Source organism: Bombyx mandarina, chromosome 01 (genome assembly GCF_030267445.1).
Source record: "Bombyx mandarina strain Sakado chromosome 01, ASM3026744v2".
Lineage (NCBI taxonomy): Eukaryota > Metazoa > Arthropoda > Insecta > Lepidoptera > Bombycidae > Bombyx > Bombyx mandarina.
In genome coordinates, this window is record NC_143208.1 from 11,481,011 (window position 1) to 11,508,682 (window position 27,672).

General features: G+C 35.3%; 2 protein-coding genes across 3 annotated transcripts in view; one reads left to right on the forward strand and one right to left on the reverse strand.

Annotated features, from left to right (window-relative positions):
• The window catches only part of LOC114246906 (multidrug resistance protein homolog 49), a 28,484-nt gene extending 26,129 nt beyond the window's left edge, over positions 1-2,355 (forward strand). Inside the window, exons 25-26 of the mRNA XM_028179643.2 lie at positions 61-169; positions 1,053-2,355. Of these exons, the coding sequence (XP_028035444.2) occupies positions 61-169; positions 1,053-1,141 (198 nt within the window). The 3' untranslated portion in view covers positions 1,142-2,355. The remainder of the gene's footprint in view (positions 1-60; positions 170-1,052) is intronic.
• Positions 2,356-5,204: 2,849 nt separating this feature from the next.
• Positions 5,205-27,672, reverse strand: part of Clk (circadian locomoter output cycles kaput protein Clock) — a 39,051-nt gene continuing 16,583 nt past the window's right edge. Inside the window, exons 7-13 of one of the 2 annotated variants that reach the window (XM_089730214.1) lie at positions 26,336-26,574; positions 21,733-21,880; positions 17,707-17,893; positions 13,680-13,853; positions 7,688-7,918; positions 6,331-6,447; positions 5,205-5,779 (exon numbers count right to left, since the gene is read on the reverse strand). In XM_089730214.1, the coding sequence (XP_089586340.1) occupies positions 5,573-5,779; positions 6,331-6,447; positions 7,688-7,918; positions 13,680-13,853; positions 17,707-17,893; positions 21,733-21,880; positions 26,336-26,574 (1,303 nt within the window). In that variant the 3' untranslated portion in view covers positions 5,205-5,572. Of the gene's footprint in view, positions 5,780-6,330; positions 6,454-7,687; positions 7,919-13,679; positions 13,854-17,706; positions 17,894-21,732; positions 21,881-26,335; positions 26,575-27,672 lie in introns of both variants that reach the window. The other variant, XM_089730209.1, reaches the window with a different exon arrangement.

Here is a 27,672-nt window from a genome sequence, read left to right on the forward strand (position 1 = left end):
AATAGCAACTCGCTAAAGACGTTTTAATCACAAAATAAAACTTTAACATATTATTTTCAGGCTGTAACAGAGGCATTGGATCATGCAGCCAAAGGCCGAACCTGCATTACTATAGCTCATCGTCTAACTACAATCAAGGACGCTGATATCATTTGTGTTTTGGATAAAGGTAATTTAGGCAACGTAAAATTGTGTCTATTAGGTGGTTTTACGGTTCACGCAACCGATTTATTTACTTAGCGATATGATTTTGTACTTTCAATTCTATTTCAATCATCAAAGTAGTATTGCAATCGTATCGTATTATTTTTTGGTTTCATAAGTACCCTCTACTTTTCGCTCAGTTGTGGAAATTGATCGATGATCACAGACTGCTCAGGTCTTTTTTGTCCAGTTTCTTTTTTGTTTTGATATTGGAAAATCGTAGACGAAAACAATATTGTTCCTAAAATGTTTTAATGGCAATACAAATATTTCTAAATTGTTACAAAACAAACAAAAATCGGTTGAAATACAGAGGGAAAAATGGTTGTGTCTTTGTCTATTTATATATTTAAATTAAGTTTTAAAGTCATGCTAGCCCAAAAGATAAGGTGTCTGCTGTGCTTGTATCGAGTAACGTGACATTGCCGATGTTCAAATCTCGCCAACCCTCAGAATCAATTTTTAATATGAAATACCAACTGCAGCTCATGGTCATGGGACTTCCATAATGAAGGAATGTCATTATATTATTAAAATCAAACCATCAAAAATTCTAATGTGCGTAATTATTGATGGTAGAAAGTCTTCTGTGCCCGCACGGGTAGATACCACCGCCCTGCATAGTTTTGTCGCAAATCGGTAATGAGTTTGGGTTTGGAGGGTGGGACAGTTGTACAATTGAGACTTAGACCTCATGTCTCGAGGAGAGCCGCATTCATCTAATGTTGTCTATGTGTTGTGCTCTAGTAACCATTGAATACCAGGTGTTGTGATTACTTATAACATTCCTTTTCTTTTCGAATTGTATTTTGTTTGTTTTTAATGTTTTGGCGATTTGTTGAAAACAGGTAAAATAGTAGAAAAAGGCAACCACGCAGAGCTCATTGGCCTCAAGGGACATTACTGGCAACTAAGTAAACAGCAAAACGTCACGTGAAGAAATTTTAAGCAATTTTAATAGCATACAGATAACATAATGAAATGTCTTAAATTGTGAAATTTAAACATTTACGTTAACATGTACTTTTGATAAACTTCATGATCGCAGTAACCGATTAAAAATTAACAAAGTTCTCTGCATACAGGCTAGTTAGCTTAATTTTAGAATGTAAGTAACTCAATTTAGAAATAAGAGTACATTTCGACTGATTTCGATGGTTTTTCATTTATTTCCATTTTACTTAACAGAACCGATACCGTGTTGTTTTCCGTTTTATGAATAAATTATATGTTCAAATCCAGATGTTTATAAAATATTTACATTGGTGTGCTCCGACTACATCTATCAAGATAATGCATTATTTAAAATAAAAAAGCTACGTTATAAATTTAAAGAAGACTCATCGCATTGAGGTCCGCTTCTTTGACCATTCACAGTAAATTTATCTAGCATATGAGAGAGCTTCCAAGCTGATGGATAGATTTAGGAAACTCAATAGAAAACCAGGTCTTTAAAGATCATCAGCGCTATTTTACATATTTAATTATATTTTATTTATCATTCCAACACTAAAAACATGTTCCTTTATTTTTCGTCTTTATTTATGAAATACTAATAGCAAAGTATTGAAACTCGACAATACACAAACCTTCGTTTCCGTTCATAATTTATTATCGTAGTTTCTAGCTCTCTCCGAAGCTACTAAGGAAGCCATGTATCTGAGTGATATTTTGAATAGTGTTGGTATAAATTGTGAGTCTGTAACGTTGTTTAATGACAACCAAAGTGCAATGAAATTAGCTCAAAACAGGAATTATCGTTCAAGAACAAAACATATAGATGTGAGGCACCACTTTATCCGAGATATGTGCGAAAAGGGTGTAATAGATCTGAAATATTTATGTACAAATAGAATGCCAGCTGACGTTTTAACAAAAGGTTTGAGTGGAACAAAACATTATGAGTGCATACATAACTTAGGCATGATGAGTATGTAATGTATAACTGATCGGCTTATGACTTCGAGGGGAGGTGTTAAAATAGGCGAAGATCATGAGCCGTGCTGGTATAGTGTTGTTTGGTTGAGATTGATGATTACTGCATAAGTTAGTCGCACGCCGTCACCGGCTCGTATCACTCCTGTGCTATATACGTAGAAATCTGTTTTCTTTAACTATATGTTATTAAACCCAATAAAAGTCTTAAATACACGTTCCACTGTGTTTCGATTCACGCCCCAACAATAAATTCTATCTGATGCAGTAAGTAGTACACTTTCTGTAAAAAAAAAATCGATCGAAAACATATATTTACGTACAAAGACATATTACATTATATTAGATGCAAATTTTTATTATACTTAAGACTACGTTCTTGTAACTAACATTTAAATTGCAACAGAGAAAGTTCGCTTATATCTATGAAATGTCTGAACGCTTTAACTAAATATCACGGACCGTAATAAAATTCAATAAATCAAAATAACAAAGATATGTAGTATATATTAACAAAATTATACTATAATAATATAAAATCAATGGTTAACTATTTGGTATGACCGTATTGAAGATATGCATCTTCTTAATAACTTTGTAAACGCAAGCGTTATACACAAGTCTTAATCGGTCCACTATATTTATATTATAACATGTCTTAAACAATCCATATGCGTAAATAAATAAACATAAATTGTTTCTTATCATTTCAAATCACCGATACCGACTTTTCAAACGGCTCGCAAACTAAAAAAAAATGATTACAAAAGTGTATCGTTGAGACATTTTATTAATATACTAAAAACACCGAAAGCTTAAAATTATAAGAAAAATAAAAAGATTTATAATTTTCTACGACACTTTGAATTTACTTTAGGTTAATATGTAACGTGTTTGTAAATATGTACATTTTATTCTATTTCCATTTAAACATTGACATCAAAAAATTGTCAACTGTTATGCCAACTGTCAACATTCGAATTTCGATCAATCGATCGATCGAATTTCGAAAGGAACATATCAAAACGCGAGCACGACTTGTTTTGAACCGCTCGATCTTACAAAGTCAACGCAGTTTTAGCGAGTTTACTAACTCACGCAAATTAGGGACCTCAAGCACCGGTCACTGTCCTCGCCGAGCCTCGGCAAGGGCTCGACGAGTAAATTAACCCATAGACACAGCCCACTGCTTTTCTCGCAGGATCTTCTCAGTGGGTCATGTTTTCGGTCCGGTGGTAGATTCCACGAAGCACTGCTCTTGCTAGAGCCAGTGTTATCAACACTCCCGGTTAGAGCCCCGTGAGCTCACCTACACGTCAAGGCGAAGCTGAAATAGCCTCTCAAGGCTATCAGCATAGGTAGAGAAAAAAGAAACACATTAGGGCGGGCCAGACAGCACCGCATAACAAAAATCCTCTTCCTACAATTTACACGCATTTGGTACATTGTGTTTAAATAGGGTAACTTATTAGAAAATTTTGTTTTCCATTTAGCTAAGTATAAAAAATTACTTTAAATTTCAAACGCAGACTTCTAAGAAAAGTCCAAGAAAAAATTCAGCTAATTGATTTCATACATTCTTAATACTTTTCCAATGAAATGTAAAGGGGCCCAATTTTGAGCCGATTTCACGCAGATTCTCCACTCTCTTTTAATTCACAACGATTCAAATAGTTTTTCGTTGAAAATTATTAATACCATTCCTTTACAGCGCGACACATGAAGCCATCTGTTGTTTCACATGACCTTATGCTGTACCAAAGAAACCGCAGAAACAATTGCGAATCAACACAACAATTGACACTTTAAATTTTCCCGCCCGTAAAGGACGATCAAAGTTGACACCAAATCATTAATCCTCTAATATAGCGTGACCGATTTAAGCTCATGCTTTTCTTGTGCTTCAGGTAGGTAAGTCCTATGACGTAAATTGCACTCGGCCGCCCCGACCCCCGACCCCCGACCTCCCCTCTCTTTAGAACGCGTGAAGAATGACGCGAACGAAAACGAGGTCGTAATTTATTAAATTTATCGATAAATTCACAGATTACCACTCTCTAAATTCGTCAAGTATTACGATTTTAAATTCGAATATTATAGTGTCGGTCCTCTATTATAAAAACCAACTTTTTTTTTTAAATAAGTTTCGTAAAGAAACCTACGAGCAAAACGTTCTCACAGTTAGATACTTAAATATATAATCGTAAACATTTCTAAACGTTTAATCGATTACACACAATCGAAGGTTATAATTATTGTCCTTGACGTCTATAAAATCTAAAAAACGTTTATTTTTAATTTAAATATAACAACGAAAGAAAAATATAAAAAAATAAACTAATTTAAAGTAACTAAGTATGTAACGAATTCCAAATAGAATATATGAAAATTAAAAAGTATATATTTTTGTAAAATATATAAAACAAACGAAATTAAAAACTAATCGTAACATTAATAGACAGCCTCAAATGTACTGTATCCGTTTTTATATTTATTTTTGAGAATGTGTTTATTAAACTACAAAAAAAAACGTGTAAATTTCATCTAGTTACATGTAAAAGGTACCTTATTATCGAGGCTCGTTTTTAATATAAATATTAGACGTACATCTAAAATACTCACCTATCAATCGTTTAAGACGTTTCACAACTTTTTTACGACAAATACTCGTACACATATATATATATATTTAAATATATATATATATATCCCATCAATTCATTTGGGTACAAATTTACATCGAGATCAATTCCAATTTTATGTACATAAGTATAGACTTAAACGTGTTTTATTATTAATAATAATAATAAAAAACATAGTTTCACTGTGAAACGCCGCATGATACGTCACTGGCAGACGACAATAAGATATAAAGTTACAATGTGTTCTAAACTTTATCGTGTATTCATAAACAATATACGAAACGTAATATAATAACTTATTAGAAAAAAATATTTATAGTATTTTCTAACTAATCATAATAATAGTAATGAAAACGCACAGCCTTTTCTTGTAAACAAATATTCAACCATAACGGACGAAAAAAAAAAAGAAAAACCATTATATTTTCTTTTTCTTTTCTTTTCCCGATTGGCGTTTGACAAAAAATGTCCGCGACACTTCAAAAACAAAATTAACGTAACAAATTATAATATAACAAAATCTTACATCACTAGTTCCGCAACGGGCCATTTGCACAGCCTTATGAATAGACATAAGGTATGAAACATGATTTCACAACATCAGGTTGTACATTCAACTACATGTACTTATATGGCATTAGACAAGGTAAGAATCATGGTACTCATAATCACATAAAATATGTCGTCGATTATGTTCCGCAAATTGAATTGCAATAGTTTGCAATAGAACGCCGGTGTTTCGTAGCACCAGCTATTTGATCCAATATCGCCAACGTGATGGTCGGTGTCGTTTACTGCATGCGCGGGTGTTGGTGTTGATTTGGATGTTGGTGTTGGTGTTGGTGTTGAAGTTGCGAGTGTGGCTGGAGGGCTGACAGATGTGGGGGCGGCTGTGTTTGAGAGTATCCGCTTATCGAGCGCTGACCTGGCCTGTCGTAACTTACTTGAGTCGGCAAGTGTTGGATTTGCTGTGCCTCTTCTGTATTCGCGTACGGGACCTGTCGCACGGATAAACTATCAAATAAAACGTATAGACTTGAACTTCGTTTAGAGACAAAACGAACTATTCTGCTAATCTAACATGCATAGATAAAATAAATAAAAAACTGATAAAATAGAAACTCGTCATGTTTAGTTTGCGTCGTTTTTTACAAATGTCTTAAACGATTATCTCGCTTTTTTTTTCGCCAACTCATTTGCTGGTAGCCTAAGAGGCTATTCAATTAAGCCCGTCCTGACGGGTAGGTGAGCCCACGGGCTCAACCTAAGAGAATTTTCCAAAACTAGCCCTAGCAAGAGCAGTGACCCACTGAGAAGATCCGGAGAGAAATTCAGTGTGAATTGTAACTATCTCGCGTTACTAATACGACATTGAAAAGTTTCTATTCGTGACCAATTTTAAAACAAATATAAACTACTACGATCTAAAGAAAGGATACGAACCTGAGTTAATGCATAAAAAAAGGGAATAAAAAATTCGTTACGTAAAACTGGTACGCCCGTAGTTGGCTCCTCCCTCACCTCGTAAAAAAGATATAATTGTACTTACATTTATAAGGGGTTGCAGTATACCAAGCCTGGCCAGTAGTAATTGTTCTTTCACCTGTCGCAACTCCTCCTGTTGTCTCAAGATCATCTGCTGAAGTTCCTCGTGCTTTCTCTGCAACTGCTCCTGCCACAGCCACTAATTTGTATAACTTCATAGAGGAAGTACATGTTTCGTACAATGGCGGCTTTGTGTTGCCCCGTCGCTTAGGGTCCAATAAGTAATAAGCGGCGGCAACGATAGTTATCGTGCCGCACCGCTTTGTCGAAGTAGCGTTCCGACGTTAATTTAAGATACGTTTCGGTTCTAAATTTAAACTGTCGTGAAGGTCGAGACGCCTAATCTACATCCAACCGTTTCATAAATTAGGGTTGTCCTAATACTTCATCAATAGAATTCAATATATCTGTAAGGTTGAATTCAGGCCGATATAACCGCTTGCGATACTGTCCGAACATCCAGCTTGCCTAATGACTCTCTATTAGCGGGGACCCTGCCAGTGGAAACAAAAACGTACCGTCCTTAGATATTAGACATTTTGTTATGAAATTGATTAGACCTTTGTAGATGTTGCACCCTGTATATTAATCGCAAGGAAGATACAAAGGTAAAAAAAAATTCTAATTTAGACACAATTAAGGGAAAATTTGTTTTTCGTTTGTCTCTCTGTCGAACCGTATCGTTCATTATGTATATTGCGTAAAGCATAGTATAATATACACACGTATAAGAAGTGATATTTACTCAAATTCTGAATATACGCACAACATAAAAATACATAATATTTTATGAAGTTTTCATATACTTTAACTTAGTGAGAAAGCATATTAAAACGCAGCAATAGTAGTTAAAACGAGTGAATAAACAATAACAGTTGTTTTCTTACTCCCTGTAACAACTTTTAAATTCAATTAATTATCACAACTTAACACATCACTATGATACAAGTTAGATATGAACATTCTTCTTGACATTCACGAACCCAAGTACCCGAACGCAGGTTGTTTCACTAATGAATGAATGAATGAATGATTTATTTTATTTCAGGCAACAACAAGTCCATATATGAACATAGTATTATTGAAACATACTTAAAATTAACAAAACCAATCAAATGAAAAAGATACATTTATTAAAAATAATTATCAGTTGAATACATTTAAAACATTCCATTCAACTGATACTTACTTCGAACCAACCATTATTATTATTATTATTTAGTCCGCAAGTGAACCATGGTACAATGGTTCAAGTACCGACAGTCGTAACGGTCTGTTAATGCCTTCAGGGTGCTGTTAGGGCTGACCCGGACTCGACGAATCACTAATGAATTTCGTGTGGCGACTAGCGCGTCACTCACCTGTATCTGAGCCTGATCCGGGGACACGATGATCGGTAGAGGCGGCAACGGTAAAGGCAGAACGCCGGGCAGACTGACCGCACTTACGTAGGGGTCCGGCTCTAAATACTGAGCCCCGATGCCGTGTTGCGGTACCAGAGCCGGTTCCGAACCCGCTTTGTACGACTGCGGGAACATCATGCTACCGTAACACGGATGTTCGTTAACGTTCGCGACCCCACCGTGCGCCAGCTATCGGACAAACATTCAAGTTATCGTACGCTTTAGAGTCCTTCTTCTAGTCGTGTAGTATCTTCGAATCCTGTATTAGATATATAATTAAACACGGCTGTCCGACAATTTAGATGGCGTTCTAGCCTTAGAGCTAAGACATGCTTGGACACATCGGTGCATTAGTGGCTTTTAAGCGTAGATACTCTGAATTAATTACTAAAATACAAATACAGAAGAACCTCGATAACTTAAATATGTTAAATATAAAGTTTTTTTTCTTTCTTAACATTTCATTATTGCTAAAATGGATGGACGGACTAAGAGTCGACTTGGTGTTGATTTGTTTGTAACGCATGTTGGTCCTCTATACGTTCCTAAGCGATTACAATGGAGGAACATGGGCTTAGATATAATGCAAATATAATGCCGTTAAAAGCGAACTAATGGTATTTAAATCAGGCAGAAAGACCTATAAAACTGTCCGATCAGTCACACTCAACGGCAGTGTACTTAAGCAAGTATCGCAATTCAACTAACTGGGTCACTAAGACGCTTGCAGACGACTTAGACATGGACAGGGACGCAGGGCGTTGTTAATAAGGGGTAATATGCTAGCCTAACCATGTACACGCGATGTACTCCAGAAGTGGAAGCTACTCTTTTCAGAGCATACTGCCAGTCTTTCTACACGTGCAGCCTATGGGTTGAATACACCAAGAAATCCTACAATACCCTCCATGTCCAATATAATAACGTTTTCAGAGCGCTGATGAGGATGCCGCGTCACTGCGGTGTGGGAATAGATAGCTTCGTAGCAATCATTCGTAAACGAATTGCTTCACTGATTCGCTGTGCGCGGGTCAGTCGCAATAGCTACCTCGTTCGCCGCGCGGATGGATCTGGACTGCCCAATAATGTAACGCTGGACACGTGTACATGTTGAGCACTCGAGATCCAAACCAGCCTTTAGGTTAAGGTAGTTTTGACATTCATTTTTATTATTATTATTTTATTCCGAAATTGTAGTAGTATATATAGTAAATATATATCGTATATAGAAATATATATAGAGTAGTAGTGTATATAGTATATTGTAGTGTATTTTGTATTCAGATGGAACTCGAAGTGATTCTATTCTGTTCTTCAAACGCTAGCTAGCTCATGTTTTGTGACAAAAACAATAATAGTCTAAGTTTCATCAGAAGTAGTGCAACATGAATATAAAAAAACTAAAAACAAATGCACAACAGGTGTCTTAATCCTCATAAGGCTGGATGACTTTGGTGATAATTCACAAAAACATATACATACTGTTGTATGTACCTAGTCAGGTCATAAATTCTGTCACATGTTTATTGTAAAATAATTGAAACAAGTTTATTCATTATGTAACCATTCATATACCAAAATGAACTTAACAAAACATAGATTCTTATGACACTAAAGTTTATTCAAAATGAAATCCGTGATTTTGAGTACAGGCCTTCAATCTGCGCGGCCAGTCGTCTATCGCAGCACGAACGAGGTCCATGTCAATATCGGCGGCTGCCTTAATCAAAGATGTCTTGAGTGACTCCAAATTGGGATGAGGCTTTGAGCACGCCTTTTCCTCTAAGTGTTGCCATATCTTGTAATCTAACGGATTCAAATTTGGACTGGAGGAGGGCCAGTCTTCGTGCCAGATGAAGTCGATTTCACGCGCCGCCAGCCAGTCTTGTGTGCTCTTCGCTCTATGAGCTGGCGCCGAATCTTATTGGAATACCCAGTGCCTGTTATTGAACATGGTATGAGAAACAGGTTCCACAAGGTTCGTCAGGACTGTATTTTGATACACAACTGCATTCGTTTTTACACCTTTCTCACAAAAATGTACCTCTGTTAAGCCCCAATAAGAAACTCCCAACCATACCATGAGCGAGGATGGAAAATGACCTCGTTGGACACGCGGAACACGGTTGCTCGCTTCTTCACTACTGTGTGCGTACACCTTATCATTTTGTTTGTTGTAGCTCTCTTCTACGGTAAAAATTTTTTCATCCGAAAAAAGAATTTCCCGATATTTTTTTCCCGCGTACCGCTTCAACAAAGCGCGGCATCTCTTCAGTCTCAGGTCCATTAGACGAGCATTCAAACGATGTCCTGTTTTTCTTCGATATGCCCGAAGCCCTAAGTCTTCATTTAACACCCTTTTCACCGTGGTTCTGCTTAACCCCATCTGAAGGGCCAACAGTTTCTGCTTACGTTTGGGATTTCTTTGAATTCGCGCCTTCACAGCTTTTATCATTGCTGGAGTCCTAACAGACCGAGGGCGACCACTTCTTGACCTGTCATCTACACTAGAGTCTTCATTGTATCTTTTGATGGTACGATAAACAAATCTTTTGGTTATATTCAAATTTTTCAGTATGTTAAAAATTTGAATTGGCGCGTAACCGCAACGATGCAACGCAATAACTGCAACACGGTCTTCTTTAAGCGTCCACTCCATATTTAAAAATGAGTAAAAATTCTAAAAGTATACATTTTTATTTTCATGAACAATTCGAAATTCGAATTCAATAAACTTTTTTGTGGCCAGCATTCTAAAAGAAAAGTTTTTACTGTGTGACAATACTTATGACCTGACTATGTATATATATGTCAGAGGAAGCAATGAGTCGAGTTGATTCTTGTTTCATGCATAATGCTTATTATTATTATTTTTACGGTGTAATTACTTTTATAATTCCTAATAAATAATAATTAAATTACATAACGTTATCACGTTTTACCGTTTTTGAACATTTTGAGCTATCTTTGGACTAGAAAAATACCATTTTTGGACACAAGTCATCAAAACATAAGTAATGAAAGAAGATTATTAATTTAACTTTACTTGTATTGATAATACTACAATAAAAATAAATTATTACATTACATATATAAACATAAGTTTTTAATCTAATATAAAGAATAATATATTTAATTTATTTTATGTGGCAACTAAATTTTTTAGCATTTTTCTGTTCAGCAAGTCAAGTTCAAGATGGCATAAACTAGAAAAATTGTTGCTGATCGTAAGAATCAGTCTATTTTTAGTTTCTATTTTGTTGCTGATTCTTTAGGCCCATTTGAACATTGTTCAATGTAGCACCTAAATTTTTTAGCATTTTTCTGTTCAGCAAGTCGTGTTCAAGATGGCATGAACTAGAGAAATTGTTGCTGATCGTAAGAATCAGTCTATTTTTAGTTTCTATTTTGTTGCTGATTCTTTAGGCCCATTTGAACATTGTTCAATGTAGCACCTAAATTTTTTAGCATTTTTCTGTTCAGCAAGTCGTGTTCAAGATGGCATAAACTAGAAAAATTGTTGCTGATCGTAAGAATCAGTTTATTTTTAATTTTTATTTTGTTGCTGATTCTTTACGCCCATTTAAACATTGTTCAATGTAGCAACTAAATTTTTTAGCATTTTTCTGTTCAGCAAGTCAAGTTCAAGATGGCATGTACAAAAAAAATTGTTGCTGATCGTAAGAATCAGTCTATTTTTAGTTTCTATTTTGTTGCTGATTCTTTAGGCCCATTTGAACATTGTTCAATGCAGCAACTAAATCTTCTTTTCATTTTTTGTTTAGCAAGTCGAGTTCAAGCTAGCATGTGTTAAAAAAATCATTGCCAATTTAAAAAATACGTCAGGTCTTTTTTTTTTTTTCGTTAGTGCTTACTTGCAGCAACAAATGAGCAACAAATTTTGGTTCAATAGTTGATTCGATATTTATTGATTTATCAAAATTTTATGCTAGCTTTATATGAAGTTAGCAGTAATTGCGATTTTTCGCAAACGGCTCAAGCAACAAAATCGCGGTTTTAGCAACTAAATAGCAACAAAAAAGCTACAAATTTTGCATAATTTTATATTGAATTTTGCTGATTTGACGCTGCTACCTTGATAGAGCTTTTTATATTATTTTACTTGTAACGTCTTTCTGTAAATGTAATCTATGTAAGGGGCCATCCATAAATTACGTCACACGAATTTTAGGACTTTTGAACCCCTCCCCCCCTCCTTGTCACAGGTTGTCACATTTTTATAACCCCCCCCCTCCTGATGTGACGTCACACATTTTTTAAATTTATGTATGTATTTAAAAATAATCGAGAGAAAACAGCTATTTTCATTTTTTACTTATTTTTATTAAATAATAATCTAATAAAATCAACATAAAGTCCAACATTTCATAAAACCGAAAAAACAAACGACTAGTTAGAAAATAATAAACGATTAATTATATTAATTAAAGATAAAAAACTTAATTATCGAGTGTCCATGGACTTTGGATCCACTCTTTTATATCAGCTATTACTGGTAAATCAGGCACTTCATTTTCGTTCTCAATTTGAACGTCAGGAACATCCTTAGTGTCGACATCATTCTCTTCCATCCATAAAGCATCGTCATCATTCATTAAACAGAGAATTTCTCGGGCACGTCTAGCCGCAATTCTTTGAGGACGAATTTTCGTTAAATTATTAATAAATATAGATCAATAAATATATATCAAAAAATTATTAATAAATATAGATCAAGTTTGTAAATTTTTAAAATTTTTAATTCACATACAAACTTTGCGTTTTAGTATTTTAAATTTTAACATGTGACGTCACAAAAGTATTGACCCCCCCATGCCCCTTGTCACACGATGTCACACTTCGGTGATACCCCCCTCCCCATTAACGTGTGACGTACTTTATGGATGGCCCCTAATCTAACTGTAAATTCACGTAGGCAGCGACCAATCAGGGCAGAGCGTTTGTCTCGAGCGTGGTCGAGGCGCCATCTTTACTTTGGGAAGGCTTGTATTGTCGGTTGACACATTTTTGAGCATAAAAACGTATCGAGTTGGATCGTTGGGGACAGTTAAAGTGAGATTGGTGCACCGAAGTCACTGCTCGGTCTTAACAGTTAAATTCTCTTACAATATTACTGTGGAGTAACAAAGTATTGTTTAAATAAAATTAAACTAGTGATAAAACGGCATCCATTATGTTTTGTGCTCGCACTATATCCCCATGACGCCCACTAAGCCCACAGCCACTAATGACGATACCGTCGGGAAGAGCCTTTCCCCGATATATATTAATGAATTTGACTGTAGAGGTGTACCGTATTTTTTGCGCGCCTAAAGTGTATTTTAGTACAGAACTAACTACAATTGACAATATTTCTCTAAATAACGTTTAATAGGCACTTTATTAACTTATCGAGATTCAGCTGCTTATAAAACTGTCAACTACACTAATATAATAATAAACATTGAGCTAAGCCTATAATAATAAACGGGAACAACGCATTACAATTCTCTAAAACAGTTAAAACTCTATCTAATGCTTACTACTATGCTGCCTCTACTGACTATTATGTATTACTGGAAAGATTAAAAAATTATTGCATATATAGATGAGTTGCGGATATTTAAAGAAACAATAAACCGTATCATTCTTTCGAGGGCGGAAATGCTATTTAGTTTAAGAAACATTTTTACAATTTTACAAGAGAACTATTTAAAGTTAAAAATTTGGAAAAAATATCGTGACAACAAAAATGAAATATTTCATTTGGGTATCCATAATTGAAGTTCAATAAAAAACATCGAATGCCGCTTAAACCAAACAGCCTTTCAGCTCTCGATTTATATTTTATTGACATCAACCCGATACGGTGATCAGAAAATCTGAGGTACGTCCATTTTTCCTAATCCGCAAGTCACCCGATATTACCGTGACGTCAGCGATACGGTACCTCGTGCGAGTTGTTCCTCTGAGACGACCTGGACTCCCCGGACGCCGATGTGGTGTCGGAACCGGCGAAGCGAGTATTCGACGAATGCTGCCACGCTGTGGAAGAGGGCGCGGCGGTCCCGCTATTAGCGCCACCGGAGGCGCACGAAGCCGACGCGGACTTCACGGACGGTGGCTGTTCGAAACATATATAACTAGTCAGGTCATAAGTATTGTCACACAGTAAAAACTTTTCTTTTAGAATGCTGGCCACAAAAAAGTTTATTGAATTCGAATTTCGAATTGTTCATGAAAATAAAAATGTATACTTTTAGAATTTTACTCATTTTTAAATATGGAGTGGACGCTTAAAGAAGACCGTGTTGCAGTTATTGCGTTGCATCGTTGCGGTTACGCGCCAATTCAAATTTTTAACATACTGAAAAATTTGAATATAACCAAAAGATTCGTTTATCGTACCATCAAACGATACAATGAAGACTCTAGTGTAGATGATAGGTCAAGAAGTGGTCGCCCTCGGTCTGTTACGACTCCAGCAGTGATAAAAGCTGTGAAGGCGCGAATTCAAAGAAATCCCAAACGTAAGCAGAAACTGTTGGCCCTTCAGATGGGGTTAAACAGAACCACGGTGAAAAGGGTGTTAAATGAAGACTTAGGGCTTCGGGCATATCGAAGAAAAACAGGGCATCGTTTGAATCCTCGTCTAATGGACCTGAGACTGAAGAGATGCCGCGCTTTGTTGAAGCGGTACGCGGGAAAAAAATATCGGGAAATTCTTTTTTCGGATGAAAAAATTTTTACCGTAGAAGAGAGCTACAACAAACAAAATGATAAGGTGTACGCACACAGTAGTGAAGAAGCGAGCAACCGTATTCCGCGTGTCCAACGAAGTCATTTTCCATCCTCGCTCATGGTATGGTTGGGAGTTTCTTATTGGGGCTTAACAGAGGTACATTTTTGTGAGAAAGGTGTAAAAACGAATGCAGTTGTGTATCAAAATACAGTCCTGACGAACCTTGTGGAACCTGTTTCTCATACCATGTTCAATAACAGGCACTGGGTATTCCAACAAGATTCGGCGCCAGCTCATAGAGCGAAGAGCACACAAGACTGGCTGGCGGCGTGTGAAATCGACTTCATCCGGCACGAAGACTGGCCCTCCTCCAGTCCAGATTTGAATCCGTTAGATTACAAGATATGGCAACACTTGGAGGAAAAGGCGTGCTCAAAGCCTCATCCCAATTTGGAGTCACTCAAGACCTCCTTGATTAAGGCAGCCGCCGATATTGACATGGACCTCGTTCGTGATGCGATCGACGACTGGCCGCACAGGTTGAAGGCCTGTATTCAAAATCACGGAGGTCATTTTGAATAAACTTTAGTGTCATAAGAATCTATGTTTTGTTAAGTTCATTTTGGTATATGAATGGTTACATAATGAATAAACTTGTTTCAATTATTTTACATTAAACATGTGACAGAATTTATGACCTGACTAGGTATATATTTTTTAAAGTAATTTTATGACCTGGTCATTAAGAGCTTTAAGTCATGTCTTATGTTAATTTATACTCTTATTTTTAATGAAATGAAGATGATAATTTGAGACATTAATCAACTGGGATGAAATTAAATGAAATGAGATGAGATGATATGGGATGAAATATAATCTCAGTAAAATGGTGGTCATTTACTAAGATTTTTTTCAGTTGACTTTTTGGAGGATCCCGAGAAGTTGCGTCCAGCGGCTTTGTTTCATTTCCCCACATTTGTGCACTTTCACAGATATTAAACAGTTAATAAACCACCGTTATTACACATTTAAACCTGAAGAAACACTAAATAGACAAAATAAAGCAAATCACACAACTTCACTCCTCGCGTTCCCGCCAAAAAGTCCTGTTCGAAACAAATTTCCTTTGCAAACCCAGAGTAGAGATGATCGATATTCATCGATGTTGAATAAACATCGATGTTAAGCTGGAAAACATCGATGTTTATTTCGATGTTTTGGTTTCGATAACATCGATACATCGATGCTATAAGAATAAAATATAGAATTATCGAAACGTCCATATATCTTTTAGGGCCATCTAATGGTGGATGTATTTTCTAGCTAGTGAGTCCCTAGGTAGTACAACTATTTTAAACTAGATGACACTGGTTAACGTAATAGAAGTCAGCCGTACTACATAAATGTGTGTGAAATTAAAAAAAATGTAAATTGTGAAGGGTGATGTCGGAGTCAAGTCCAATAATGAAACGCCCGTAAAACGTAGCTTTAATAAATAAACACGTATAATGAATAAAAGAGACTGTTTTATTTCCTACCAAAGACATCGATGTTGCGTTATTGATGTTAGTCGTACATCAATACTTTTAAATCGATGTTAACATCGATGTTTTTCTAATATCGATCTTCCCTAAACCAGAGCTGGACTGACACTATCCAAGATATCGTCAGCCATCTATAGAACCATAGTGAACACTCAAATTGTGATGTCTATGGACTCCATTGCCCGCTTATTTATTAGTTTAATTAGTTTCATCAACTAAGCGATCGTCAACTCAAAACATCAACCTCAATAATAGGTAACGGAAACAACAATACAATGGATTAAAAAAAAATTATAATACAATTTCACTTAGGTAACTAAGCTTTACGAAATCGATTTAAGCCCATGCCGATTGTCGATAAAAATGTCAAAAAATATAAATTAGAGAAAAATACTTAGTTGATAAAACTTCATCGACTACGTATGATTGGATTAATATTACGAATCACTTTAAGCCTTCGAGGCTCACTAAATTTATAAATTAATTTTTATTTCGTTAGGACATAATCCACACCGGATATTTCCAAATAATTACAAAAAAAAAAAACTATTTCATGGCTTATATTTCAATCAGTGCAATCGTACAGTTCCGAGCTACCATCGACTTGCTGTTATAAACATTAACAATCTCAAAAGATTTTGTTCAAAGAAAAGTTAAAACTTAGATTTTAGGGAGCGAGTTGTCTTTTGACAGTTTAAATTTCTTCCTTCTTGGAAAATACTTAGGGACATATAGATATATTACATATGCCATGGATCAATTTATTCAAAAACCTACCCACCCATTTAGAGTTAAGAGAATGTACCAGAGAAAACGTTCCACAAGTTTCAAACAACACACCATTATAACAAAGTACCACGCACGAGAGGGCCATATATTGTAACTGCGGAGCTTGGCTTTTTTAATTCTCTCCAATTACGAAATATAAATCTCGATGCTTTAAAGCCCTTTCTGGTAACATCTTTAATCAATGGGTTTATGGGAGCAAACGCCACTATTGGCAATAATTAACATAATAATATATAGTTTAGTTTATTCTATGTTAATATTTATTTATTATTAGCAAGATGAAACTGTTATTGTACCATATTTAATAATTAGCAGACACTGTTTTGATGTGAAAATGTTCAGAATATTTGTTTAATGTTTATATTATTATTTAAAAACACAAATTACCGTATAAATAATTAATATGAATAAACCATAAATATTAATAATAATTTATATTATAATTAACAGTAATAATTTAATTATGTATTGTAATTGTTATGCAATCATGTTGTTGGCGCCATCTATTATTAGGCTGGATAATAACAATGTTAGTTAATATTACTTAAAAGTAATTCATGTAAAATAAATTAAAGGTCAGTCATGTAAAAATCACTAAAATATGTATTGTGAATATTAAGCTATATTTTGTGAATTGTTTCAAAGTAATTACATTTGTTTGTATAAAAGAAGTTGTAGTTGCTATAACCATCACAAAATGGCTAATTGTGTAAGAACTAAAACGTAGCTTTTTGTAATAAAATAGTAATGTTAAAGTTTTATAGAATTGTATTGTATTTTGATTGTAGAAGACCTTATGTGTGTAAACACTGGCTTAACGCCGACAGGTTCGTCGTCAATGGTCACGCCCGGGTCGCGAAGACGTTCCGCCTCGGATGGTAAAAAATATATAAAAAAATTACCTGAGACGTCCTGTGATAGGAGTTTGTGAAGGCGTCACTAGCGTCGGACATGTACGATGGCGACATGACCATCAGATTATTGTCTTCTGAAGGTGCATCCTTTATAGTCCCGTGGCTGGCGTCCGCTTCACTCACATTGTCAGGTTCGGCGCTTTCTTGCTTGGTGTTTTTGGCGATGTCAGCATTGCTAAAATAATACCAAAATGAAAACCGAAATTTAGTAAAAAAAAATATATTTACAAAAAAAAAAAATGTGTCCTGATAATGTAATTAATTAATTTTGTTTTACCAGCAAGCCTTTGTAGATTCATTTAGGTCACAGATGAGGGGTTTTTGTGATTTGACCGACATTACGAAACTAAAAACTTGATTATGTTTTTTTTGTTTTTGTTTATTCAATCGACACGCAAATAAACATATAAGAGCAACGGCTACTTAACGGAGCGTCGCGTGAAATTTGAATGGCATTTACTGTAAGCGAGAATACAAGTTTTTAGAACACAGGCGTGCTCAACTATAAATTGTGCACGTTTAGATAACAAAACATTGCATGGCCAATAGTGGAAATGTACTGCATATTACGTAGTCACCCTCGACTAATAATGGAATCGAAACGCTCTTTTAATCAGCATTATTTTGTTTTTGTTAAAAAAATACACATTTTATTTAATACTAACTTATTCTTTGACACACAAGTTAAAACCAAACATAAAATTAATTTTGACTCCAATAAGTCTGTCCTTAGATATAGACTAAAGGGATAATGTGTTTCTCCTTATTTCACGTAGGTACCTAATCAACCCTGTACGCGAAGAAATAGTTTAAGAGCCAGAGAATAGCAGACGCTTATTTTTATACCATAAAGTAAACAGTAACTCGAATTCCACTAAAACGTATGAGCTATGTATGATAACCGTTAGGAATCAGGAGAAAAATAATTATCATAAAATGAACTCTACTGCACTGAAAATACGAACTAAAAATTGAATATACAAAAAAAAAATAACAATAAAATCGACGTCAGCAGAATAAAACGAGAACATCATCAATGCAGTCGAAATCAATTAAATATCTATTAATAAACATACTCAGACTACTGGCCAGATCTTGATAAAATTTAAATGAGACCACGTGAGAAACACCAGCTTTCAAATAGATAGATTAATCAGTTCTTCTGGAAAATATGTGACCTAACATATAAAACAAATACAGTCGAATTGAGAACATCATCCTTTTTGAAAGTCGGTTAATGAAAAATAATCATATGTACAAGCAAAGAAATAAATGTTGAAAATCCGTCATTTTTTCCCCTAACTATTTGTTGATAGCCTAAGAAGCTATTTCAACTACGCCCGCCAACCTAAGAATTCTATCAAAAAGTTTAGGTTGCAGAACGCGCCAAAGGATTACAGGAATGTACTTACATAGTTTACATACACTTGAAAACCTTTACGCAAGTTGTGTAGTCGGATTGAAATTCTAGTATGAATTGCGACAATTTTTACCTAGCTTAATAAAGTAATGCGCACAACCTAAAGATTATAAATTTATATATTATATCTTTATATATATATATTTCTTCTGTGCGTGTGTTTGTCACCAAACTCCTCCCTAAACGGCTGGACCGATTTGAATGCTTTTATTTTGTATGCATTTGGATGGCACCCTGGATGGTTTAGATTCACAAATCAGCCCGGCAGAGAGCGCTGCAGTCGGTATCTAGGTTATTTGTCTTTCCTAGAAATAATTTATATGGCAAAACGACGTTTGCCGGGTCAGTTCTTATTTAATATAATAATTTATATTTACATTCACTTTAGTTTTTATAAGTTTTGACGTAATAGACATATCTGTATATTAATACGTGAAGCAAAAAAATTTGTAACCCTTTTTATGAAAATTGCGCGGACGGAGAAGTAAGAAATTTTCCACACTTATAGAGAATATAGACAAGGAGTGCAGAATGCTAATATTTTTTAAAAATTATGCATTAATAATACATTAGATCAATATAAAAATTATACATAAAAATATTACACACACTACCATGTATTTGACACAACACACACATACCTTTTGTTTTTGTCAAATTTTTGTTATCCCTTTGTTTATTGTCAAATTTTTGTTATTGCTTATAGTCTGTGATCAAATTGAGAATATGTTAATATTGTTTGTCTTTATATTGATTTGTCTATAGTGTAGTCGAAATCTGTGATTATAGAAGTATAATAATAGTCTTTGACAATAGAACCTTAATAATGTTAAAACTTATAATTTTAGTTAATTATAGTCGAATTTCGACTACTGCGGGACCACTAGTCTACATTTAATTTATATACGTAAGCCGTGTTCGCAATGCGTGAATATATAACTAAAATTAATTGTACATACAAATTCGATCGCTCACAACTAATCATCAGTAAGAACAATAGTTTTTAGTGTCAACAATACCGAGCCCAGTACATATGATTCTCTACGCACAAATCGTATTTTGTTTCTGGAATATCTGTCTTCGTGTTACGGCATATTCTTAGTGTAATAAATACAGTTGACTGTTTACATAATCCACAGAAATTAGAATACTAAATGTACGGAGAAAAAAAGGCAACGTTTCTCAATACTCATTGAAATTCATATATGTAGTTACAAATACACAGATACGTTTTGTCTATCTTATACCGTCTTTGTTGAGTTTTTAACAGTCTTCAAATAAAACATATCTAGCATTAGTTCTCTCTATGACAAATACCTAATAGTAAAAATGTTTTTTTTTTGTTTTTAGTGTTTGGTCTAAAGAGAAATGGACCAGTCAATAGATCTTCACATCACTATTACTTTTCATCCTCTCCTGCATTTCCTATCATGTTGAGGATATATCCATGACATACTATGAAATTTTGAAATAAGCTTTACTTCGTGGCGTTAACTTATGAGAAGTCTTTCTTTAAACACCGGGTTTGAGGAGAGCATATTACAGTAGGCTTCCGCCTGGTTGTACCTCTAGCCATACAACTGTACTCTAGGAAATTTCATAATGGACAAAAACATAAAATAATGAGTTTGTCTTAAATTTTGCATCGCCAATGAAATTTCTATTTTCGGAGTCACTGAAAACTTTTAAAGAAGGCTTACGGTGAATCGACTTTATCAAAAACACGTGTTTACGTGTGATATGAAATGTTCAAAAGCGCTCGAGATGTGATCAAATATTTTCCTCGCTCTGGTAAGCTATCAACGCCTATAACTGAAGTTAACATCGCAAGTTTGAAAGAAATAGTTACTAAAAATCCTCATTCAAGTTTGAGAAAGATAGCCGCTAAACTGTGTGTGGCTTACGAGTCGTACACAGCATTTAAATAATCATTCGAGTATGGAACGACCGGATGATATACTCTAGTCGAATTATTTCTTTTTCCTAAATTCAAATTACACTGCGTGGCACTCGTTTTTATTCTATAGAAGACATAAAGGAGAAATCGCGGCGAGAACTAAACTCAATTTCGGATAAAGTTTCAAAATATTTTGGGGATTGGATTATTCGTTGGCGTAAATGTATCGTTTCTGAAGGAAATAAATTTGGATGAATCACTAACATTTTGTGTATGGTTAATCTTTTTACCGGTACTTTCCTGACAGAGTAATATTTTATTTGCTGTCAATATGACAGCGTGGCACAATAATGCAATATTTAATGACTATCAAATTAGGACGGTATAGTACCTAATATAGCTGAAATAATAACTTTAGAGAGCTCTTAGATAAGTGTATGCACATACATGATTTTTTTATTATTATTTTTTGTGTAGATGGGTGGACGAGCTCACAGCCCACCTGGCGTTAAATGGTTACTGGAGCCCATAGACATCTACAACGTAAATGCGCCACCCACCTTAAACGCATTACTGCTTCACGGCAGAAATAGGCGGGGCGGTGGTACCTACCCGTGCGGACTCACAAGAGGCCCTAATACCAGTAATTACGCAAATTACAATTTAGCGGGTTGAGTACGTAAATTGCGAAACTTACCTAACAACTCGATGAGTGCATACGACAAACTCCGGTTTCGAGTTCCATTGATGATAAGTGATGTAGAAACGAGTCTGAAGCCAAATCCACTGTTGACCTTTCGTCAGGAATCGATAGTAGCAGGATGTGAGTTCACCTTTCTGCATCACTGGAAACAAATATATACATCTAAATTAGATTATTTTCTGGGGAGCTGGTGTTGTTTAACATAATATACGTATTCGTAATAATAAATGGGAAACGGTGGTCAATGAAGTTGTTCTGTTATCACTTGACGGTCAGTAGAGACCGGTTTATTTGTTTAGCGTAATTACTTTATACAATCTTATATCATAAAGTAATGTTTTATTAATTATAAATTAAAGATTTCGAATCATTAAATTCCTATTATTGTTCCTACACTTTTTAAAGTAAACATATTTCTGTTAAACAAATAATACGATTAAGCCAATGCTAATCCGACAGTAGGATGATATTTTTTTTTAGTTTTTTTTACGCTGTTTTGCGGCAGAAATAGTCAAAACGATGATGGTGGAACCTTGAGGTTTCAATATCACAATACTTAATATCCTCAGCCATGTCAAAGCTCTATTATAAATAAGGAACGGAACTAATTTTAAAGGTATAAATCTGAGTTATAAAATATATAACGACATAAAAACTATCAATCATACAGCAACAATGGACGGTAAGAATTTGTTTGACCCAACAATTTATTGTAACATAAATTAATATGAAATATATTCATCAAACGGCATATTATTATGGTGTGACGTGCAACAGTCATGAATTTGTATTGCAAACATCAAAATTTATCTAGAACATTCACCGGAGAGAGAGCATTGACATGTTTCTGGTTTAAAGAGATCTTGTTGACAGCATAATATGTTTTCAATATTCTCTTCCGACTGACATTATTCGTCGAACCCGGAATAATTATCATGTACCAGTAGAAACATACATAAATCAAAAATACATTTATGTGATATTTGAACCCTAGAGATTCTTACATCCTTTATACTCGTAATATGTATCTGCCTATGAAATTGCCGTTTTAAAATACTGCTCAATTGAAATTGATGAAACCCGTATTCGCACGAAAACTTAAGCCAACAATGACGAATTAAAGGCGATCGTGGAAGCTGACGATCCTCAATTTACGACAGAGTTAGCAGTGGTTTTAAATTTTAGTATCACAACAACATTGGTTCTATTGCGTCAAGAATGACTTTGAAAAATTAGCACTTCGCTGGTTGGAATGAACCGATACCGAGGGTGCACATTTAGGTTCATAGAAAAAAAAAAAATTACCAATAAAAAATGACTTCAACTAGTCTACAGTATGAGATTTAATATAATACGTATGAGATTTCGATCTCATGTCTTACGACCTTTACATTTTTTTTCGTTTTACGACCTTTTAAGGGTTACCTGTATATACGTAATCATTCGTGAATTATGAGAGTTAGTTACTCCGAAACAGAAAACAATTTTTTTTTTATGGCGATCTGCCGATACTTTCAGCAATTTCTGCCAGTGTCGTGTTATCGCTACACATGGAACATTGTCGAGCTATTTAAACACACTTTATATTATGAAAAGTATCCAATTTTGGCAATAATAATGGTGCCTGGGACTAACAAAAAATTAATGTTACTATACAGTAAACCAATGTCGCAATTACTTTTTCTATGAATGCATGTTTACTTGCATAATAATACGAATTAATACTAAAGAGGTAATTAAGTTTCGAAACAAATTACTGGCATTCAACAAATACCACATTTGTGGAATATCGTAGGACTTCAATACAAAGCAATAATTTCTGCTATTCTGCAGTTCGATGTTAGTTTTTAGGTCAAGTATAGTATTAACGCACGATTAAACTTTTATATTATACCTATAAATAATCAATAGGCAGTACGAATATATTGTAAGAATTTAACAGCGATATTAAAATATTTTTCGTAATTACGTTGATTTAGAGATAATCACTACGACCCCAATAAATACATATCGACGCTTGAAAGGCTAACGTGACTGAGCGACAATAACTGCTTTGTACATAAATGATAGGCAATAACCATATTCGATGTGCAAAAAAATATATATTTCTAGGTCTATTAAAATCATTTCAATCCTACAGCTAGATTCGTTAAACTAGATTTTTTTTCAGGTATTTCAACTTTTAATTAGTCTACTGTAAAGTTCACGCATTGTCGCTTAGTCACGTTTGCCTTTCAAGCGCCGATATGCAAAATTTACTTAATATTTTAGTCATTTCAGTTCTGCAAGCCGTCACCTTTTGGGGGGGCAGTCAGCAAAGCGTTGAACAAGAGAGAATGAGACCAGAATTGCAAAATGTTGCGTTATTCAAAGTTATAATTTAAGAAGGTCTTTTAATTTTTTTTTTTTTTTTATTGCCTTTGTAGGCAGACGGGCATACGGCCCACATGATGGTGAGTGGTTACCGTCGCCCATGGACTTCAGCAATGCCAGGGGCAGAGCCAAGCCGCTGCCTACCGAATACCGAATACCTAATACCTTAATGATGAAAAATCTACGTTTTAGATAACGCATCAGTAGTTTCCGCACGGAGAAGAGTCTAGTCAAAGCGTTTGCGTAAATTAGAATTTGCTCACTAAATTTTGCTCGTCGTATTTCGCTTTTCGAAAAACCGAAATGAATCAAATCTATCACATTCTTTCCCAGAGACACTAAAGGCAAAAGAGCCGTTAGGTAGATGAGATCAAAGAGATAACTGGAGGTACCTCAAACTGGATTTTGACACGAGTATTTACAACTTAAACTTACCGTAAACGAAAACCACTCGATGGTAATTTTAATACAGCACTCTCAAAGATACATGAGGCGACGATACAAATTGATTTTAAATAGTTACTGCTGCACAATGACAACGGCAACGCCATGGCGGGGTGAGAACCACCCAAGTTTTTATTTAAGTGCCTTTCACATCATAGTGGTAAAGAAACGAAGGCTAAGCTATGGGTTCAATTACTCTGTACGTTATATTGACCTAAAAACCGACCGGCTGTAACAATCTTGTCGTATGTATTTACACTTTGTTTCTTAGCATATTTGTTTATCGATACCCAATCTAATGTCAAAAACCTTTTGGATATTTTGTATATACATAACAACAACAGAGATAATTATGTATAAACATTACATACAACAAACGTGTTAATTGAGGTATTGACCAGTCTGCTAAAATTGCTTAGTTATAATAATTTATTTTTTAATGGTGATGATATCGTTTCTTACAGCTCACCTGGTGTTAAGTGTTTATAAGAGAATATGGACATCGCAATTAGAATGCCGCCACTCATCTTAAAGTCTTATCATACGATGTGGAAGTCTTTATCTAGTTGCTTAAGTTGCATTTAGATTGTGGTAATTCACGACCAAAGACAATATATACACAATGGCAGTGGTTCTAAACTTAATCAATGTATCAAATTAAATATATTTAATTAATTGTGGCATTTTCGAACGGCGTGTATTTTAGTACTCTATTACCGATAATGTACATAACTAAGAGAACTGGTGGTAGGACCTCTTGTGAGTCCGCGCTGGTAGGTACCACCGCCCTGCCTATTTCTGCCGTGAGGCAGTAATGCGTTTCGGTCTGAAGGATAGGGCAGCCGCTGTAACTATAATGAGATCTTAGAACTTATATCTCAAGGTGGGTGGCGCATTTAAGTTGTAGATGTCTATGGGCTCCAGTAACCACTTAACACCAGGTGGGCTGTGAGCTCGTCCACCCATCTAAGCAATTAAAAAAAAACTCAAACGACATTTACGAATGACTCACAAGGACTGCAGAAGGAGCATCATGTTTTTCGGGTGTATGTGATTTTTTGGCACGCTTTAAAGCCTAATTCATTCAACCGATTTCAGCATACAAAGTATAATTAGCTTCGTCTATGCTTATAGCAGTGATATAAGGTATAACACATACTACTTCAATAAATGAGTCTAGGAAAATATTTTTTTCAAAATTATGGCTATTATAAGCGGAGAGACAAGCAAAGTTATATAACACATTTGTGTGTAATTTTCACGTTGCCTTATAAACACCACCAGTTAAATATTTTCTTTTGTTTATGAACGAATCACGGGTGTTCCAGGTATGTTGTCGCTTATTGGCGAATTTAAGAGTTCAGGAGGGGAAGGTTTGCTGACAACTGCCCGAGGGACCGTATTGGCTGTGAGCCTTAATAGCTCACGAATAGCTGCTTCATGAGTGCGTCTACAATCAGATCGGAATCGTGACCCGTTCTGACGACCTGCTGTGAAACTTAGTACGGTGACAACAACAAACTACCTTGTCCTCCTACCAACCTCAGTCTGCAAGTCATTAACTAACAGAGCTTGTTCTTAGCTTTTTACATATATTTTTTTATTAATGCGATCAAATTTTTTTTTTGTTGCATTGAAAAAAATTTTATATTTAGTTTCAACTCTAAAACAAAATTTATCAGTTCCCTAATTTCCGAACGTTTATCCTGCTACTCTTTCTTTTCCTAAAAAAAAAAAAAACAGCCACACAAAAGTACTAGAGATGCCCAACTATACTCACATGCCTCGTGACAGGTCACAACCTTTTCCAGATCGTCGAAATGATAGTAATCGTATCCAGAAGTTCCGAGCACTTCGAACGGCAGATAGCCGATGATCGGAGGAGCGCGGTGATCCAGAAACAGGAACTTCCATTCGAGGCTGTGCCGGGAAGTGAACTCGCTGCGGTTCGAGTCGACCAAAGTTACGTCGCGTATCAAATGAGGTGTGAACAGACGACCGGTGCAAACGAACAGCAACCTAAAGTTATTATTAGTTAAAGATTTTAGTTAGAACAGCACACGGGCTCAACCTTAGAGAATTTCCTTACACTACCCCTTCTTTTTGTTTTTTTTAACGCTGAGGAATCCCAGGTTTACGGATATATCCCATTTACGGATTCTCGGTCGAGGGGGGTAACGGACCGGGTTATGTCGGACTCCGGCGCCTCCTGAGAGGAAGAAGGGGAGAAGAGAAGGGCCGAGGTCATTCACCTCCCCCAATATCTCACAGGAGACTACGCCTTGAAAAAGGCGCGCGACGCAGCTTACACTAACCCTAGGAGTGTTGCGGTATCAGTATAGTATCAGTAAAGTAGTCTATCTATTTCTACCGTGAAGCAGTAATGTGTTTTGGTTTGAAGGGTGGGGCAGCCGTTGTAACTATACTTGAGACCTTAGAACTTGTCTCGGGTTGGGTGGTGCATTTAGGTTGTGGAATTCTATGGGCTCCAGTAACCACTTAACACCAGGTGGACTGTGAGCTCGTCCACCCATCTAAGTAATAAAAAAAAAGTTGTGTTTTGTATAGTTGTATTTATATTAAAATTGACAATTCCTCTTCTTATGATATTGATACATTAAAAAATTAAACTGAATTAGAACATTATATCAAGCCGAAAACTGTATTCATTTAGAATAATCAATACGATAAAACAAGTTCTCAAGTAAACATTTTTGTGAATAAAGTGTACTTGGCCATAACGAAAATTTGGCGAAAACAAAAACTATTCTTCTGTCAACCATTGATTTATGTTTTATACAAAGAACCTCATATATTAGAAAAATATATAATTATTATTATATACATTTTTAATTGGTTGGACGAGCTCACAGCCTGGTATTAAATGGTTACCGGACCCATAGACTTCAACAACGTAAATGCCACTAACCACCTTGAGATATGAGTTCTGTTTCAGGTTTTACAGCACAACGGCTGTCTCACCCTTCAAATTGAAACGCATTACTGCTTCACGAGAGAAACAGGCAGGGTGGTGGTACCTATCCGTGCGAATTGAACGAATTTATTTTTATATATCTCGTTCCAACGTATTCAACTCAACATACGGTCTAAAGGTAC